Source organism: Glycine soja, chromosome 18 (assembly GCF_004193775.1).
Source record: "Glycine soja cultivar W05 chromosome 18, ASM419377v2, whole genome shotgun sequence".
NCBI lineage: Eukaryota > Viridiplantae > Streptophyta > Magnoliopsida > Fabales > Fabaceae > Glycine > Glycine soja.
In genome coordinates, this window is record NC_041019.1 from 52,167,545 (window position 1) to 52,188,361 (window position 20,817).

The 20,817-nt window shown below is 32.0% G+C and overlaps 2 protein-coding genes across 7 annotated transcripts; one reads left to right on the forward strand and one right to left on the reverse strand.

Annotated features, from left to right (window-relative positions):
* Nucleotides 1-580: 580 nt before the first annotated feature.
* Nucleotides 581-9,197, forward strand: LOC114397664 (SKP1-like protein 21). Of its 5 annotated transcripts, none has more exons than XR_003663375.1 (10): nucleotides 581-716; nucleotides 2,425-2,726; nucleotides 3,664-3,888; nucleotides 4,015-4,206; nucleotides 4,293-4,403; nucleotides 4,593-4,671; nucleotides 5,431-5,537; nucleotides 5,633-5,790; nucleotides 5,994-6,260; nucleotides 8,310-8,443. XR_003663375.1 is itself a non-coding variant. In XM_028359822.1 (10 exons), exons 2-9 carry the CDS (start codon nucleotides 2,691-2,693, stop codon nucleotides 6,250-6,252), a joined length of 963 nt encoding a protein of 320 aa, XP_028215623.1. In that variant the 5' UTR covers nucleotides 581-716; nucleotides 2,425-2,690; the 3' UTR covers nucleotides 6,253-6,260; nucleotides 8,310-8,435. The 5 variants fall into 5 exon arrangements, 4 of the variants coding, with proteins under 4 accessions (XP_028215623.1, XP_028215620.1, XP_028215621.1 ...); XM_028359822.1 differs by having other exon boundaries at nucleotides 6,198-6,260; nucleotides 8,310-8,435; XM_028359819.1 differs by lacking the exon at nucleotides 5,994-6,260 and adding an exon at nucleotides 8,935-9,197 and having other exon boundaries at nucleotides 583-716.
* A 659-nt stretch (nucleotides 9,198-9,856) lies between these two features.
* Nucleotides 9,857-17,042, reverse strand: LOC114397663 (signal peptide peptidase-like 4). Of its 2 annotated transcripts, XM_028359816.1 has the most exons (14): nucleotides 16,748-17,042; nucleotides 15,458-15,616; nucleotides 15,206-15,317; nucleotides 14,871-14,990; nucleotides 14,572-14,723; nucleotides 14,086-14,268; nucleotides 13,143-13,177; nucleotides 12,417-12,579; nucleotides 11,575-11,628; nucleotides 11,228-11,320; nucleotides 10,969-11,111; nucleotides 10,757-10,827; nucleotides 10,514-10,597; nucleotides 9,857-10,296 (listed from the first exon to the last, which is right to left on the reverse strand). In XM_028359816.1, the coding sequence occupies exons 1-14, from the start codon at nucleotides 16,883-16,885 to the stop codon at nucleotides 10,184-10,186; spliced, it is 1,620 nt and encodes a 539-aa protein (XP_028215617.1). In that variant the 5' UTR covers nucleotides 16,886-17,042; the 3' UTR covers nucleotides 9,857-10,183. The 2 variants fall into 2 exon arrangements, with proteins under 2 accessions (XP_028215617.1, XP_028215618.1); XM_028359817.1 differs by lacking the exons at nucleotides 15,206-15,317; nucleotides 16,748-17,042 and having other exon boundaries at nucleotides 15,458-15,589.
* Nucleotides 17,043-20,817: the final 3,775 nt, after the last annotated feature.

Below are 20,817 nucleotides of genomic sequence, written 5' to 3' on the forward strand. Positions count from 1 at the left end.
TACTATAAAAATGATATTTCTCAATTTTAAAACCCAAGCCATTTGGTCTAATTAGGTGAACCATCAAATTTCTTCACCCTTTTATCATCCCTATTTAAAATTCCATTTTACCAGTCACTTTTACCCTGTTTCTATATAATTAGTTGCATGAATCACGAAACTTTCAGGCTGTTGCTTCCTGAACCTCCAAGTTGCTTCCTGCACTCCATTTTGGCTTCTAGAATGTACAATTACATTCTAGAATGCACCCCATTTTTTGGCTTCCAAAATGACCAGTCCGAAAAGAAAAAAAAACCATTCCAGAAACGATGCAGGACGCAACAATATTGGGGTGAAGGAAGTAAAAGCCCAAATTTCATTGCTCAGCTTAACTCTTTGAGGTTCAATATAAGGCCCACAACTTTCTCCAAAAAAAACACCAAAACGGCTCACCACTATACGGCGTCGTTTACCAATCCATTAAACCAAACTGAATTTTTCTATTTTTTTTTCTTCACAATTTTTTATACAAAAAAAAAAAGAAAAAAAAGTAAAAAAAAAAACCTCTTCATTTCATTTCCCCTTCCACTTTCCATCCAAAATAAAAAATTCATTTTTTTTTTTCCCGAAATCAAAATCTCTTCGTTCTCTCTCTTCCATTCTATCTATCCATTTCTGTCCATCGCCGACAACCGCCAATTCCCTCCATTTCAAAGCAAACCCCTTTCTCTTCTCAGGTACTCAATCATCTCCTCCTCCTCCTCTTCTTCTTCTTCTCCTTCTCTCTCTCTCTCTCTCTAACACATGGATTGCCTTGCTCTATTTCAATACCAGAAAACGTTTCCCATTTTTCTTTTGCCACATCCTAGTGCATTTCTAACATTAGGACGTGGTAAATAATCGTGGGTTGTCTTCAAAATGTGTTTTTTGTGCCACCATATAACCTTTCTATGTTGCTGTTTTAGTTGTTGTCGGGTTAACTTTTTTGTTTTGGTTGCTGGAAATGATGCTATAAGCAAAGATGGTGGTGCTAGTGGTTGTTGTTTTGCAATAGAAATGATGAAGTTCGGGTTGTTGTTTACTATGTAATTACTTCTATTTGGGAGGGGTGATTGTAGTGTTATGGGAACGGGATTTCTTGGTGTGATGGGGAAGCGCTTTTGGTTTACTTTTGAGTGGCTACAACTAGGTTTTTATGTGTGAGAATTAATGTAATGTCATTGGATAATGCTGAGTGAAAATGGAAGTTTGGTGCTTGTGAGTATGATTGGTGTAAGTTTTTTTAAATGAGGGAAAACAAAATTTGTACTTGTAAGTCTATGTAGATTTTTTAAACGAGGGGAAATTTTATAAGGGTGGGGTGCTTCAGTGTTCTGCAATACTTACACAAGAATTTACAAGGATATTTCCGGTACAAATAGAAAATAGCTTAGAATGCAGTACTTGATGAGTTGTTCAAAAGAGCCTAAATGAAAATAGGGCTGTTATTGCTAAAATCATGATTGTTATTTGCATGTTGGCATATTCTCCATCTGTTGATGAAGAGAGAACTATGGGTATAAACTCTGCAAGTGCAAGATATGATTTATCAATTATAGATAAGTAATTAACATAAATGACTGTAGTAGAGATAAGGAGTTATACTGTTTTCGATCCCTAATCCTCTTTGAAGTGCTGTCGTTCTATCACCTACAACTGATAAGTTTAATGCTTGGTGAGAATTTTTATATTTAGGAGGGACGAATGATGATATATCCTAATGTTTATACTAACAGTCATTACATGAATTTAAGCAAAAGATGTAGAATTTACATCTTAGAAAGATTTATACAATGATGCATTATTACAGGTTTGTGAATGTGGTATATTGCCAAAATAATTATTGTATGCGTTTGGTGCATTTACAATTGTGTTAACACCTGACAAGTCTCCCTTGATCCAAAAGTTAGCAATACATTAAGTGGGCATGGCATATTTAATAAACTAAAATATGTAGTCTCTCCATCATCTATAGAATGCACAATGATGCAGTGTGCACCTCAGAATTTACAAGTAGCCATTATTTTGTTATTTATGTTACGTTCCACATGGATATCGAGATTTGCTTTTTGCTTAGGTGTCAAATATGTTCAGTTTGATGCTGAATGTGTCTTTACTCTTTAGTATTTCAATTATACATGTATTCAAACATGAGTATGTAAAGAAATATTGGTAATTTTATATATAGACTTGAATGGCAATAAGTACATCTTTCCCTGTGTGTGTGTGAATTACTTTAGAAAATTTAGCATTTGTGGCACTTTGTCGTGGCCAATATATGTAGTGTAAAAGACACACAAACAATATGTTGTCATCCTTAATTTTGCAGCAGTATATGTTTGCTTAGTTTTCATTTATTTAATGGCATTTTCTGCGCATAGTGACTTCTTGTTCTGTTTTTTACAGCTGTTGCTTTGAACTTGAAAGGTGCTGAACTATTCTCCATTCTTCTATTTTGCAAGTTTACATCTGTTCTGCAAATAATTTCATGGATCATGCATTTGAGAAATGTTGCTGGAGCTTCTTGATCCTGATTGCAGAATTCCTTTGATTACTGGATGTATTACCTGGTTGTCTGGAGTTGAAATTTGAATTTCCACCTCAGCAAATATTGCTTGCATCACAAAGAAACTTTCAATATCAATAGATTTTACTTTTCAAATTGGTTTAATATGTCAGAAATTGACATGGCGGTTATTAAACCTGAGGTATGATACATTTTTGTATTATAAGTTTTTTCCCCCTTAATCCGTATATTTCAGAGGTTAAAATTTTATTTAAGTAATTAAGTTATACTGCTTTGGGTTTCTTTTTCTTCTTTATCTCATTTTTGTTGGGTAGTCATGTTAAATTTGTTCTTTAATCTTTATTTGTAAATGATTTATTCTGTTCTATATGTTTTGGTACTTGATTTGTAATAATTTTTGTTATTATATTTACATTTCTGAATTTAAAATTAATTGAATAAGTTTTGTTGTGAACCATATATGTTATTATTCTCTCATCACAATGTTTATTCAATTGTTTGCCCCCTCAAAAGTTGTTGAGATTTGTTTTAAACTGTAGATGATTAAGTTGGCTTTATATGTGCTCAAAGTTTTAATTATTAGACAAGAATTGAAGTGTCTTTCATTTTGGCTCTTAAAGGGATGGAATTAGAGGAATACCACCATGGATTAGTGTTCCTGTATGTTAATTAATGCTAGTATGGTTTAAGTTCATCGCGTTAATTATTTTCAAAGAACTTACTATCATTCAAATTAATTATTAAAGAACTGGTATCACTAGATCAGTATTCAGTATGTTAATTATAGAGGATTTGCTTCTGCCAGAAACACCAAAAAACTCTGGTGTTGTTCTGAGTTTGCAGTTCTTTGGTGTATTTAGTTGGAGCTTCTTGGAACATCAGCAAGTTATTTTGGGATCAAGTAGTTTCTCTAAATTCTAACTCCTTCATGATGCTCTGCCAATGGTCTTTTTAGAGAAGTGCCTTTGATAGATCTGTAGAGAGATTGGCATGCTGTGATGCATGTTTCTTGATCTTGTTTTTGTTTTCTATTTTTTTTTCCTCTGTAATATCTCTTACTTTTGTTTATTTCTCTTCTTTCCTAATAAATTCTTTATTTTATATATACAAAAATTCAGATGATGAAGCCTTATATCTGGCTTGAGACATCAGATGGTTCAATCCAACAAGTGGAACAAGAAATTGCAATGTATTGCCCTCTGATTTGTCAAGAAATAATACAAAAAGGCATGGGATCTTCCAAGAGTTGTGCGATATGTCTTCCTCAACGAGTCAGTCCTGTGACGTTGAGCTTAATTCTTGATTATTGTCGTTTTCATCAAGTACCAGGTCGCTCAAACAAGGTTCTACTACCTGTTTGCCTCTCTCTTTAATGTTTTTACATTGTTATTATCTTTATACAAGATAATTTATGGCTGAACAACAATGTATGTCAAGATGATCTTACTTGGGGGTTATTCTTTGTATAGGAACGAAAGTCTTATGATGAGAAATTCATTAGGATGGACACAAAGCGGCTATGTGAGTTGACATCTGCTGCAGACAGCCTTCAGTTGAAGCCATTGGTTGATCTTACAAGTCGTGCACTTGCTCGGATAATTGAAGGAAAATCTCCAGAGGAGATACGTGAGATATTTCATCTGCCTGATGATCTTACTGAGGTGTCTGGTGCTTGTGAGAACTCTGTATGCTAATTATGTCTTTGTTCATCTTCAATTCTCTTTTTTCACACATGCTTTTTATCCAGGAAGAGAAGTTGGAGCCCTTGAAAAACACAACTGATGACCCAAGGATCAGGCTTTTGAATAGATTGTATGCCAAAAAGAGGAAAGAACTAAGAGAGCGTGAGAGGTTAAAGGTACCAGTGTTTCTTTATTTTATCATATTACAGTATATGTCACATTGTATAATGTAGTCCTTTCTTAACTAGATATTCCTAATTAAATTGAACTTTTGCTGTCAAGAGATGTTTTCTTGCATCTCTTCTCATGTCCTAAATTGTAGATTGTTGAATTTAATAAGAAAATTGATCCCTTGCATTTTTCAGAATGTTGAAGTTGAAGAAGAGCATGTAGATGAGCGTTCAGTTGATGACCTTTTGTCTTTTATTAATGGAAATGATGGAGGTAGAGCATTTTTATCCCTGTTTTTTTCTTGAGTTTACTTCCTGCTTCTTTCTGTAGATTGGTGAAATATATCGGCTCATCCCTAATTGAAGCCTTTCTATCTTATATTATCTGTGAACCACATGAAATTGTTCTGCTAAACCTACTGATGAGCCTAGTGGTTGATATAGTATACAGTCAATTAGATGAATATCGAACATGGGTGCTTTATAATTGAAGATGATACTGTTTCTAAATTTTAGAGAACCATTATTTGTAGTAGATAGATTTTCCCTAGTCTCCTCAATATTACTCATTGAATTGAAGTAGCACTGCCAAAGCCAGTGCTAATATCTGTTTTCTATTAACAGAGAGTAACAAGTGTTTCATGCTGTTTACTCATTGGGGTGGAGTGCAATTTTGAAGGAAAAATACAATTTAGTTAGTGTTGATTGAATAACACTCAAGGGTGGTTAGTGTTATTTACCTTAAACTATATAACAGGGAAGAAGATATTAATGATGATGAGGATTGAGAACTTTACAATTGACCATTGGTCATAACATGACAAATGGCATCACTACCTAGTATGCCATTACGTCTACAGCATGGTTCTTGACAATCCTTGTCACTCATGTCTTGTATCTTTTACTCGTCTCATTCTAGAACTGTTTTATAATTCTTTTGGGTATAAATATTTTGTGAGCTGTATCTTTTTGAATTTATTTTCTGGTTTAATTCCCTTGAATGCCTAACTAATGGTGAAGAATTTTGTCAAAGATCCAAAGGAAGTTAAAACTTCTAAGAATAAAAAGAAAAATAGAAGGAAAAAAGAGCAACAACAGAAGAACTCTTCTCTGAAGGAAGCTTCTGAAGTGAACAAGGTTGTTGTAAATATTCTGTTCTGTTTTTTTTTAATGAAAAAAGTCAATTATTTATCATACTAGATGTAAGTGTTGCATTTTTTTTTATCTCGCGACAGGAAGTAAATGGTCAAAGTATCAGACACCAAAGTGCTGAAGCTGATAGAATTGCTGAGACCTCAAATTCACATACAGAAGATGTATTTGCTCATAGAGAATTTGATGATGGAGATATAGATGATGGGATTGATCCTGCGCTAAAGGAAAAAATTGACAGGTTGGGCTACATTCTAAATGCATGTTTGGTAATGCTTTTTCAGGAGAAATAATTATTCTTTTTAAAACTCAGGAAATTGTGAAGAGAAAACAATTATTTCTCCAAATAGGCTTGAACCAAATACACACTAATTATATTGTTTACACTATGCTGTTTCTAAAATCTAATTTTTATTTTTTGTGGATGGCTATCATTATCTTTAGCATAGTTGCAGTGGCAGATCACTAGCTTTTCTTCTCATTAGTGATCAGTAGCATTGGTGAATATATTTTGTGTGGAGTATAGCATATGCAGAGGACAAGGCATCGGAATGATTGAATTCTATCCTTCTACAAATTGTACTTTTTGAGTCATCTATTGCTGGTTGAATATGGCATGAAGTGCTTGCGTACTTGTGTTTATCACAGAGAGGGAGACATGGCAATGCTAATTTATTGGATTTCACACCTTTTTGGAGAATGATAAATTTAGTAATATTTTGTATCCTATATCTCATTCTAGCTATTAATTTCTCATGATCCTGAATATTGTAAAACTTTTAGATGGGTAATGCAATTGGTTCTGACCATGTACCTATATTCTAGAAATTTTTTAATCTAATACTTCATAACTTCTTGTTCATTTTAATATTGGTCAACATACATAATGGTACGGGTCTATAAGATTTGCTAATTTGCTTAGGATGACTAGTAATATTTTTCCCTTTTTCTTTATAAGTCTTTGGCAATATTATGATGATAATTGAATTGCCCCTTTGGTTTTGCTTCTACAAGGATTCAAGCCTGTAGTTTCTAACTAACCTTACTCTTACTAACTTGAGCTAGCCTAAGTGCAGTGTTAGACATGTTAATTATTAGAAGAGAGAAAGAATTTCAGAGAAGAGTGGAAAGTTTTGTTTCTATATGTGTTGATTATTGTTGTAATCAAAATTACAGTTTCAGATATCAGCTATATATATGCTGATGATAGTACCCAGAGTTGGTTACAACTTACAACTGCCTATACTAACTGTATTAAAGCTGTACAAATCTGTCAGCTATTGAAACAAAACTAGTACACCGGTGGAACTGTAGCTGGAATAGGTTGAGGAACAGGGATACAAGTAGAAGAATCAGGTAAGAAGAGTTCTTTGTAAGGAAATTAAATTTCATTGAAGATGACATCTTTGGAAACAAGTTTACCAGCAGGAGCTAAGCATTTGTAGTTCTTGTGAGAGGTATAATTCCCTAAAAAGATACATTCATGGGATTTGAAATTGAATTTTTGAATATTATAAGGTCTGATAAGAGGGAAACAAGCACACCCAAAGACTCTTGGGAATGAGTAATCTAGCATTTGGTTGAACAATTGTGTATAAGGAACTGCGAAGTTAATTGATACAGTGGGGAAGTCTATTGATTAAGAAAACTGGAGTGATAAAGGCATGACCCCAGAATTTTAAGGGCAAAGAAGCATGACTGAGTAGGGAAAGACCAAATTTGACAATATGCCTTTGTTTTCTTTCTACTACATTTTGGTATTGTGTGTGAGGGAAGATGAGCTTATGTATAATGCCTTAGTCATTCAAAAACTCGGTGAGTGGTCAAAACTCCCCTCCCCAATCAGTTTGAAGAGGTTTATGTTTGCCATTAAACAGTGTTTCAGCCATGGATTTAAATTGTTGAAAAGTGAAGGTTTCTGACTCGTTTTTGAGTATGTAGATAAAAGTGAATCTAGAATAAGCATCAACAGAAGTAACAATACAGAAATTTGTTGGAGGGATAATAGAGGGGCAGGTCACCACAAATCATTATATACTAATGCAAGTGGTGAATTATAAGTTCTAGAAGAAAAGGAAGGTAGTCAATGTGTTTTTTCAACACACCAGGCTGAACAAAATTCAAAAGTGCTTTTGTTGATGACTGGAATATTTCATTGTTGTAGTACAATTCTCATGACGTTGAGATTGGGACGCCCTAGTCTTAGATGGCATGCAAAAAGAGAATGGACAGTTACAGCAGAGTAAACATTATTATTTACAACAAAAATAGAAATAGATTTACAATTGGAATGGGTGAAATAGAAACTAAAGAGAGAAATTTTCAGAGAAGAGTGCGAAGTTCTATTTCTAAAAGTGTTGACTATTGTTACAATGAATTCAGTTTCAGATATTAGCTATTATATTCTGATGAAAGCACCTTCAGTTACAACTGCATAACTAACTACACCAATTATAACTAGCATTCCAAGTTATTTATAGCTGTACAAATCTGCCAGGTGTTGAAACAAAGTTAGTACACATGTACAGTGTAGAAACTGACAGCTACCCTTCTTGAATTAATTGTCTTCCGTTGTTTTTTCCTCGTTATTTTGGGTAAAAAAAACATTATTTGATGTAAAAAGAGATGTTTATGGTGATGTTATATAAATGTGCTTTTATGATGATATATACCGAATCTTTTTGCTTAGTGATGGTTACATAAATGTACTTTTAAGATGATGAACAGAAAATCTTATGTGCTTGGTACCATTGGACACAGGGAAGTGGAAGATTTTGCCCGCCGATTGAATTCTGACTGGCCAGAGAGGATGCAAGAACTTTTATCTTCAGGACAAGAAAGGAAGATGATGCTTTTTACTCCCAACGGAAATAGTTTTCTGAGGCGAAATGCTTGTATGTTTTTTCCCTGTGTTTTGAGTGATTTTACTTATCCGTTATATGCTTGTTAGCTGAAATTTCAATTTTTCTAAAATTCTCTGGTTCTTGCTCTCTCCCTCTTACTGAAAAACTTATTTGTATAATAAATTTTCCTGCCATTCAATTCTCTTCCTTTTAAAATTAGTTCTTCCTCATTATAGTTTTCTGCTGCTTCTGCATTTTGGTCTGCTAGAGTTGATGACATGTTTTTGGCGTTCTCCTTTTATTGTTTATTCAAATTTGTTTCCACTTGTTATTTATCTTATACAAGTTAATCTGTTAGAATGCCTGTTGTGAAAAGTAAAAATTACATTTGCTTGAATATATTCAGTGTGCAATTTAGTAATAAATCACTTTCTTGGCTTCCCTATTTTTGATATATCATATGCTCAAAATGGAAAATTTTCATTTCATTTTAGTCATTTTCACTGTCATCTGGAACTCAATAAACATCTATTTTTGTTCAGGACTTGACTTGGATGGACTGGAAATGAATGCGTAAAAGATTGCAAGCCTACCCAGATGACAGGTGGCTTAAACAATTTTGAGATACTGACACATGCTAAAGAATTGTTGCATGTCAGTTTTTTTTTGTTTTTTTTTCCCTACTGTTTAAATTTATTCTTTGTGGTTCATTGTTGGTGTTTAGCTCTGATGCTATTAGTTGCTGGGGGCTTTCTCTTGTACGTACAGGAAAGAAATAAAAAGGGTTCTGAGCTTGTGTGGATTATATTTTTCTTGTGAATTTTCTTTTGGTTTGTTCTTTTTTTAAGTTTTGATTTAAAGGCTCCTTTGTTCCTTATGACTTATGTAGTTTTAACTGAAACAAAAAAAAGTGTAAATTATACTATTACTCAATCTTGCATTAACAAACCATTGAAGAGTTTTCCTTTTCAAGATGTGATAATACTCTTCAAGATACATGATTGAGTGCTAGTGTAAAAAATTTACAGTGATTAATAATGATTTGGAATTAAATCTAAAGATTGGAGAGGAGAAATGAAAGATCCATGTCTTTGGACTATGGGGCTAATTCTAATATACCAAATAATCTTCCTGATTTTTTATAAACTTTATAGAGATTATTTGGAAGTCCTTTGTGTGTAGCTATCCAGTTGGAATTAAAGCTGTGGTGACAACCGAGCCTGATTCAGCACTGCAAGAATATTTGATACATCATTAATTTCATACAAGGAGTATTCTTCCAAAATATAATTTAGCCATCTTTAACTTCACAGTTCACAAGTTTCAATTCATTATTTTCCCGTCTTCTCTCCATTGGTTGAAAGTTGTCGATGCATGTCATTTGGCTTTTTGCCGTTTGCTTTATTCTCCAGTCTTCATTTTCCAGTTCATAAGTTTCAATGCATTATTTTAGTCAGAGCCTCATTGAAGTAAAGTTGTAAAAGGTAACTATAAAAATCATGTCCCCAAGGCAAAGCCAGAATCAGGAAGTGGAATCTCTTGAATCTCCTCACCTCAGTCCATCTTCTATTTTAGAACAAGATCTATTCTTACAATAAACAGTTTGGCATGGGGTCTTCCAACATCCAACAGTTGTGGGGTATCTCAAGTCTAAGGTGCCGATTTTAAGTACATGCTATAATCATTTGGCTGAAATTTGGTTATGACAAAGTTACAGATGTTACAAAGTCTTCTAAGATTTGCTATAAGTCTCCTGTAAACTAACACCTAGGATGCTATTCCTGCTGGGGATTACTGGTTTGTTGATTGATTCTCTTGGATGTGAGGGCAAGGTATTTTTGGTTCCCCTCTTGTCCATAAAACCTTGAGTTCACCTCTCTTCTTTCCCAATGACAAAAAGGTTCCTGCAAATACAGAAAAGTATTTCAAAAACTGGTACTAGTTTTCATGGATAAAGCTCTACTAAAGAAATTATATCTATACCAAAAAACATGGATAAAGCTTTGCATTAGTTCAGCATGTTCAACAGCCAATGGAATAGGTCCAAATATTTCTTTTTGCACAATAATCAGTGCTTTATTATTCAACTATAATTGAGTTTTGTCTAATAATTATACTAACCAAGTGTAAATGGGACTATATAAAGCAAAGCTGGTTGACCATGTCCATCCATTAAGTTCAAAGCCACGTATGTGATAAGGAGACCTGCAGATCAAAATTCAAAGACTATGATGTAAAGACCAAACATATAGTCACCTCCTCCACATTTTCAGTCTAAGCAGGTCCAAACACTTGCAAAGAAAATTACTCTGCTAACATTCTATTTATCTAATGAAAACTGCCCTCAGATCAAACATAGCATACCTAAACCATAAGCAGTCATTGCCCACAAGAAGTACCCATCTCGAAGGTTCTTCTTTGCCAACCAATCATACCTGTATATAGTTAGTCATTAGAAAAATCAAGTTCATGAACCATTAACTAGGCACAAAGCATTGTCTTCATCAATCCAAAATGTTTTTGTAAGGAGTACAAGATGATGAATAGGATCATTTATGTATGATTTTCTATTCAACCTTAGTGAAAATGCTACTAGAAGCCCTGGTAAGATGATGTCCCCAAAACCAATGATGCTGTAACCACCCCAGGGATCAAACATACGTGGTATCTTGAGTAGCATAGGGATACCATCTTCTCCACTCCTATCACCTCGAGCTACCTGCAAAGAAGTGAAAATGTTGCATTAGTTTAATAAGAAAAGCATCATGTTTTATGAGATAAAAAACAAGCTTTGTGAAGAATAGTCTAAGGGAGATCTTCCTCGAAATCACTCACCACTATCATCACACTCTCATGGAACCACCATTTAGAGACAAACACCCAGAAGATGTCGTATAGGAAGGCACAACTGAGAAGAACAGTTCCGACCTTACATGGAAAAAATGTATAAATTAGTCTTTTTTGTTAATAAAAATGGTCAGTAATACACTGTAGATCCATATTTAATCGTTTCACTGAAATATAAAAAACAGCCTAAATAGGAGATTGTGCAAAAGACAAGATTAGTTCTCAACCTTACATGGAGGCCCCCTTTATGAATCCCAAGAGTAGTTCTCAAGAATACAAAAAACAACCTAAATAGGAGATTGTGCAAAAGACAAGCTAAAGTAATGAATAATCACCTTGAGATTTGGTATCCGCACAATCTGAAGAACTGTAATTATCAATGTGATGCCCTGAAATATAAACGATTAAAAAAAATTAACATTTTGTTTCTCAATTTATTTGAACTTGGAAGTTTGCAAGCTTGCCACTCAGCAAACTGAGTTCAGGTTATTATAAAACCTAAATGGAAAAACTTCAATATTTATCAAATGGGGCAAGTAGGCTTAAACCAAATTCTTAAGTGACAAGAGAGAATTTGAAAAAGCATGAAAGCGAAAAGGAAACAATAATAAGAAACATTGTGAGGATTGCATCACATTGTGATAATACCAATTGGCCAAGAACAATCTGCAATCATGTAGCACTAATGATTCACATGAAGCAGTTTGGTCTATGATAACAACCTACTTTCTTGCATAAAAGCAAAGGATAGAAATCTGATCATTTTTTCTTTTAACCAAGTCCAATGGTGCTGTATAGTCCATGTAGCCAACTTCACCTAGTGAGATAAAGCTATTTTTGTTCAGTTAATCAATCGAAAAGGTATTTTCTCCTCAAGTCTCTGGGTTTATGACTTCATATCTAGCAGATAACATAAATGCAATGAGTGATTTACTTACTACTTTACTAAATCTTTTATTTTGCAAAACACTGAAGCAGTATGCTCAAGTCTTCATTTTAATCACTGTCAGATGAAGATATTCCATACTCATTTAAAAACATTTTCAGTTCCAAAATCGTGCAATATGTAGCAAGGGGATTGCTCGTGATTGCATCACAAATTTCTATATTTTAATCAGAACTACCGGTATGTAAGAAAATTTGATAAAAAATACAAAGATAACAGAACTTTTCTTACAAGAATATCTTGACCAATCCAAGCAAATGATACACGGCGATAAACTCCCCAAAGCACAGCAAACACAATGCAGAAGGGAGTAACAGCAACTGTCAGATATGATACAGCACCAAAGAAAGGTACTTTCACAAATGTTTGTGCAGCATGCTGGAACCATTTGAAACTGTACGAATTTTGGTGTCAATTCCATAACATGACAAGGGAATATAATACAATAGACAATCTAACTAACAGCCACAAACTTCACACTGGAGTCATTTTCTTTTTATGAATATTGATTATTGTAAAGCTGACATTAAAAGTAGGAGAAAAACCTTGTCTGCGCTAAAGTTGCATAAAATTCATCTTTTAGCAATGTTTACAAGGAAATATAAGCCAGTTATCAAATTTGGTGTATAGAATTGTGAGCTAAATTATTCAATGCTATATCTTTCAGGGTAGAGGTACATGAAAAAGAACTGACCACTATGTGAATTATTCTCTCCCCCCCCCCCCCCTCCCCCTCCCCCTGTTTTGTTACCAGCGTCCCATATTTAACAACAATAATCAAATTACTTAATAAAGATTTTACTGATAAAAAAAGTTAATCACAATTTAAGATCATGAATAAAATATACACCACCCAATATGATTTGGGGTTAATTTTATTAATAAAAGTGCAAGATATGTTGCTCAACATGGCCACCACAAATTCAAACAACAAGAAAACAAGCGTAAAGGGCATACCATGATAACAGAGCCACCAAGCAAGTTTGTAGTCCCTGAAAGCACATGAAGAATAAAGATTCATTCAGCTGCTATATATTGACAATAACATCATGTTGCAAATTGCAATCCTATAATCTAGGAAGCACAGATACAATACAATAAAAACATGGGAATTCAGCAAATTTTAAAAATTATAGGGCATGACACAGTTATAATATATAAAATTAATCAAAAGATAACAAAATAATATATAGGCATAATGTGGTATTTCAGCAATAATCATTTAACGTGCCTTAACCCCAACTATAAAAGACGTGAAGTGATTTTCAATATAGCAGCAAGTTAGACAAACTTATAGAAAGGAATAAGAAAGATAAAAATTATTGAAACCAGGACTCTTTCAAAAAAAAAATATTCATTTTCCATTCCTACTTAATTTCTATTAAAACCAAAACCAAACCTGACCTAGGCCTAATGTCACCTTTTAGAATAGGAAATTGTTATTAAGAGTACAATAAATGAGGATTAGACATCCTCACAAGAACATTACAAAAGATAATTATGTTTGGATTGATGAAAAGGAGTAAAACAGAATTGAATGCAATATATTCTATCTAATTCCCTCCATCCTATTTTGCTAACATAGGCATGCCAGTCTCTATTCAAGTCTAACAAAGAAACATCTCTAAAGAGATCGTGAGCAGAATGCCACACAGAAGATTTTAAAAAGTGTCACATGATTGGATAGTGAATTGGGGTTGATGTGAAGGAAGCAAAATGTTGTTAGGATACACAGGTGAAATTCTAAGTAACCACCCAAGATTTTGCGTGTGCCTTAAAGAAGATGACAAATGATTATCAGAAAAGTATAGGAATATGGCTAATCAGTAAATCAGTTAGAGGGAGGCCAAAGGAAGAATCATAATCAACAAGAATCAAGCTTGGAAAAATATTAACTCACCTCAACCCCACCAATGCAAAATAAAACCACCAGAACTTCAACAAACCAATATGCCATTAATTTGTAAAGCATAACCAAGAAACAAGAAGCAATCACAACAAATGATATTGCCGCTGCAGTACTGATTTCCACATATGCACTAGAACCAGCATTCTCTGCATTTATGTATTCATCTGAAGCATCCTGAAATATAAGATGTTCTATATGTTAGTAATAGTAATTGGACCAATGATTTTTTTTTAATTTGAGAAGTTCATTTACAAAGAACAAAATTAGTTCATTTTAAAAAAGAGAATAAACTTTTGTTAAGGAAGCCTCCATGACAGGTCTGCAAGAAACACAAGCACTTCCTTTTTTTGAATGAGGTTTGCTTTTCAGCATTTCTTCCATGTGTCTTTGTTAACTTTTGTATTCCTCCATTCACCAATAATAAGTGTCTTGTATATGGAAAAATGAATAAAATTGGCATGAAAAGAAACCAGTAACCTTTAATAGCTTCTCCTGCTCAATGGCAGACTCTCTTGCAGTCCAGGCAGACCAGTAAGAAGCACAGAGAATGGTACCGACAGCCATAAGCCATAAAAACACTTCTGCAACATCAACCAATGGACGCAGTGGAGAATACAACTGCACCGACACTTGAGAGTGGACGTACATACAGAAAAGCAAAGAATAATTATACAAAGAATCAAAATATAAAGTAGTTATTCCAAATTTTGCTGACAAATGAAAGCCATGACTAATCACAAAAAAATAGACACATTCACAGAGATAGTGAAACATACCTACTGAATTGTTTAGTATGTGATTTTTCAAGTTTTCACCAGCATCTTGTGGAAGCATGACAGCAGGTATTCCAATATCAACATCAGTTTCATTCGCTTCACAAACCATCTTGAAAAGTTCTGCATAATAAGGGCATACAATAGTTGCTTAAAACAAACAAAATATGCAGTATTGGAAAATGTATGTTTATTCTAACAACAAATAAGAAACCAAAGTTAATTAGCATTCTCTATGAAACACGGGATCAAATCACTTTTAACAGTAAAATGCATATGGAGAAAAAGGAAGTGAAACAAACTATAGCTCCAAAAAAGCAAAAATTGCATGCAAACACCTGTACGATAATTTATAATGAGGATGGCTGAAGCACCAGCTTCTTCAGCTATATTTGCCTTGGTTGTGAAACTACATTGTCCTCGGTGCACCAAAATGATCTCGCCAGTGAGCTAACAAATTGCAAGGCACACTCCATATTACTTACTAATATATATCTAAAAAAGTTAGAGCTGTTTAATCTAAACATCTATGCATCACATGAAGAGGAGAAGTTGCATTTGGTTAGTTCTAAAGCATACAATTAGAATACCTTATTCTTAGGCTTGCTACAACAATCAGGAGGGTCCGCTATCGCAACTCTAGTATGGTTAGCATGTTTTTCTTTTGATTCTAATGTAGGGCCAAATCTTGCACCAACGCCAACATACTCACAGCTTTCCACACCATCAATCCAAGTAGGGACTTTAACCTAACAAAAGAGAAATTGGTCAAAGTTGTTAAAGAAAAAACTTATTCATACTTTACACCTATTAACCTTTGAAGACAATAGCAACATGCCACATGGTAGTTTGCTGAAACACTAGAAGACGTAAGCAAAAAGATTTGCAGATTTTGCTTTTAAGATTTCATAAAACATGCTTTTATCATTGTTCTGGTCATCATCACCTTGTTCCAATTCCAATTTTAGAAAGCCCTAAGGCATTCAACATTTCCTTCTTTTTACTAAAAGCATAATCTCAATGGATGAAGGCCAATCAAGAAGAAAAGAGGCATGTGACTACAAAATTTTTATGGGATCAGATAATGGTTAAAAACGTTTGAAGAAGCATTAAAAAAATTCCAGGTCTTTGAGTAGTATGCAGAAAACAAGTCTAGCTGAATCAACCTCAAGTGAGAAAGATGAGAATTTGCAAGATTCTTAAGATAGGAAGAGGGATAAAAATGATGAAATCAAAGATATTATACCAAAACTAGCCACTAAATCTATCATACTTCAACCACGTAACAGATCTCTGCACTGCAAAAGCCAGAAAAACACTACTGCACAATTAAACAGGGCAATTTTTTTAAACAAACATTAATTAAATCATTCCCATATTGCTTTTCCCTCGTTTTCCCAGAAGCATGAGAAATTCTGCTAGAGATTAATGCAATGAAGAAAAGGGGGACAAAAAGTATATTTTCATTTCCATAGCTTGATGCCACAGCAAATCTTAAACATAACTAAAAAAAGAGCATTTCAATTGAGCATACACCACAGCACGATTCATTGGGAAGGGAGAGAAGTCAAGGGCAAAAGAAGAAGAAGAAAAAAAATCTGATCTTTCCAAAAACAGAAAACTAAAATTTGAATTTTAATGCAATACAACTCCCCAATTTTCCTGAAAATGACTTAATAAAAACTAAAAAGAAGAAGAAAAAAAAAGTATTTTTCCTGAGCTTGTTCCTCCACTTTCTCAGCGCACCCAGATAGATGTTGTTTTTTTAGAAGAAAAAAAAAACGAGAGTGTCATTTTTACACCCAACTAAGCAACCAATTCACATCAAACACAAAATAAATAAATAAATAAATCAGTTTTAATTTCATTTTCTGAGGTACCAGGACAAAGTTGTTGTCACAGCCAGGCCTTCTGGGAGCAATACTATCAGGGTGTACTATGTCCCCAGCCAAACTCAAAGTGACAAACACCATGAACATAGAACAGCACAGAGCACAGGTAGCTCCAAGTGAAACCATGATGGTGGTGAGAACTGAGAAGCCGCCAGATGCAAAATTGAGGAGAGAAACCCAAAGGGGTGGGGGTGTGAAGGGTAAAAGATTTTATTTTGGAAAGAAAGAAAAGAAGAAGAAGAACGTACAATGGGAATTGGGGTGGAGAGGGAGAGAGAGAGAAAACACTAAAACAGACACACAAGTTTTAACTTTATTTTTTTTATTTTGTTTATTTAATTTAGTTAATGGGTGTTTGTGTACGTCGAATGTAGGATGGGACATAAATAAAAAACACCGCGTGTAACCGTTGAACAAGAATTTCCACTACTTTACGTTTGTGGTTTGGTGGGTTGGCCACGAGCTTCTTGTGTACGTGATATCCACGCTTGCTGCATTCAAGGTTCATTTATAAAAGAAAACTTACTTTTGGACAAATGGTAATGAAGGGAATAACAAGTATGTGTATTAACTAACATGTGAGGTTACTACTTTAATTTATTTAAAAGTTTCGAAGTATGTTAATTATTTACAAGGAGAGTCTTAGTTATTCATAGTAGTTTTATTTCACTCGAGTATGATTATTTTGTGTATAAGATATGTATAGTTCATACCAAAAAAGAAGTAAAGAGAAGGATAAGAAATAAAATAGGTATAATAAAGAATGTAATGAGAAAGAAAAAAAACAAAATAAAATGCAAATGAGCTGAAATAGAAAAAAAAAATTATGAATACAAAAGAAGAGTTAATAATATATATACTCTTCTCTTTAATTCACTCCTTAGTTGATTTAAATCATCTAAAGCTAGGGATAATGTTATTGTTTGACCACCATCTCCTGAGGAATTTAAATGTAACATTATTGATGCGACTTTATCCAAGGACGAAAATTGCACTTGCTTTGGTGTGGGTATGCTCATTCAAGACCATGAGACAGTTGCATTAAACCTTGGACTTCTTTTCATTATGGTCTACCAGAACCTAAGGGAGATGAAGCATGGGAATTGTTAAAGCTTTGATTTGGATCAATTCTCTTGGGATTGATAACATAACATGATTTGTAATGTAAATATGTTGTTGACAATCTCACATATGATGTTTACGGTTATTCAGAAGTTGTTGATATTTTGTCTGTGTAAATAGTACATCAACACTAGTTCAAACTCCATGGTGAAAATTTTGTAAAAAACTAGTTAATCATGTCATTCACAATCTAGCTACAACATCAAGATTATTTGCTAGCAAAAAACATTTGATCGTATTTCTCCTTTTATTTTTTGTGATATTATGTCTGAATTAAGATATGCTCTTTTGTCTAAAAAAAATTAATTAATTTTATAAACATACTATAAATTCATGTTAAAAATTTGTAGAAAGATGAGATAATTGCAATTGAGCCTCTCTTGTTAATTCCAATTTAGAAGATCATTTTGCTCCTTAAAATAATTTCTATTTTATTGAATAAAATTTATTTAAAATTATAACATAATAAATTGAATTTATTAAATAAGGAATGAATCTATATAATTTTGTAATTTTTAATAAATTTTAGTTGAGAATAAAGAGTGTATTAAAAATAATACGATCAATCATCTATTGCTAACATATAAATATAATAATAGCCTACTTATAAAAGTAAAAGGATAAATAAAGTCAAGTTATCTATGCCCTAAAGTCAATAAAATGTGTTATGGTTGATCCTAAGATTGATGATACGTACCTATGGTACACTTAATAAAATATATTATCATATTATCACTTTTTATAATGTACCCAAATGCAAAAACTCTTGTCAAGATGGGTTTCTTGTCAAAGTCGGCCTGAATATTGAATATTTTTTAAGTTCATCCTTCGACATGACAGACTTATTTCGTTCTTTCACTGTTAGTTTCGTGTTTTTACTTTTTTTTTTTTTGTTCTTTCACTATTGTAACATAAAAAAAATGCAAAAACTCTTTTTGAAGATTTTTCACATGCATGAGATTCTTTCAAAGTGAACTCGAAGTCACATGTTCTGGAGAGTTTGTTTCCTTTTATTTAGATGAATACAATAGGGGTGGGTAAAAATCGATTCTTAAAAGAAAAGTTCTATAAGTAAACAAACTTGTTTGTAGAAATAGTTCAGTTCAAACTGAATCTATTTTTACAATAGTTCAGATCATTTCCCATAACTGGTTTAATTTCAAATGGGTTTGATTGGGTTTCTGACGCAGTTCAGGACCGGTTATTATGCTTAGCTGTACAAGTTTATGATGTTATTTCATGGTTGTGTATAAAGTGACAAAATATAAATGTAAAACGAAAAAAAAAAAAGTAAGATGCACTAGTGTGAATCTTCACAATTATTAGATGTATGTTGCATGAGTTTATCATTATAAAATAAAATATATTAAATATTATGTTTTATTAAGGTAACTCATTAAGTATTTTTCTTATAAACTATATATTTCATTTTTATCACATATGAGTCTAGTTTTATAATTATGTGATTTCACACTCATATAATCAGCATAAGTAAGGAGAAAAAACATAATTAAACCTATTATGTTTTTTCACTTTTTTTCTTTGATGTTTTTTTATATAGAAAATAATAAAATAAAATTTATACTCAAAATGTTCCCCTCATGATTATATGAACAGAATAAACAAAATTATTTTTCAAAAATATTTTGTATCACTAGACTTATAAGTTACTAAAAATAGACAAAATGTATTATACAATATCTTTCATAAACAATATATTTAGTTACAATAAATGATTATATTCAACAATTCAATGTTTGACGTCTCTTCAGCGTAGTAACTTAAGAAAAAAAAAAGTCTTCACCATAGTATCATTCATCATTTGTTTTTTATTTTAATTACAATCAAGGGATATTGAATGGAATAAAAATCTATAATAATTTAATTTAAATTATATTATCATGATAAATAAAATATTCAAAAAAATTATATTGCTGACATATAATACATTATTCTATATTTCTAAGAATTTACTTTTATAGTTGGTGTTAAAAACTTTACTAGATCAACCAATTATAAATAAAGTATCACTTTTAAGAAAATTACTATAAAACTTAATAAATATATTATATGTGACCATTTATGATTACATAATAGCAATAATATAAAAAAATTTACACACCATTAGTGCATAAATTATTAAAGTGTACAGGTCTTTTTGAATGATATATAAACCACAAGTTATCGAAGTTACTCGGTCAATATAAACTTTAATATTTTGTATTGTCAAATCATTTTTTTTCTTGTAGACTAATCACTCAATTTTATTTTATTTTTATTTTTATATATAATTATTAATTAAAATAAATATGATGAATCATTTTATATTTAATTATATCTTTATCAATTATTATTTTCATTACTATTTTTCATAAAATATTCTTTAAAGTAACTAATTTAAAAAATAAATAAATTTGAACATAATTATGAATATAATATTTAATAATATTATTATATTATTTATAACACTCGGTACAATTATCTATTATTTTTGTTATTAAATATTACTTTAAAATAGGCTAAATATCTTTACATTAATTCATAATATTTTATTTTAATGAATAAATAAGGATATAAATTAAAAATAAATTATTTTGGATGTATATATATATATATATATAAGTAAATATTTTCAACTTAATTATTAAAAAATATTTTATAAACAATTATAATTATGAATAAGAAGTTTATATCTAACTGCACATTTATAAAGTTAGTACTTTAGATTATTATTTTTTTATGAAATATATTTTAAAGTACTAATTTTAAAATTTTAATAAAGTGGATAATAGGTATTAATATAATATTCAATGTTATTATTATTTTTCACGAAATATATTTTAAAGTAAATTTTTAGGATTTTAATAAAATATTAAATATATTTTTCTTTAAAAAAAATAGATAGACAGATAATGATATGTTTAAAATGTTAAAAA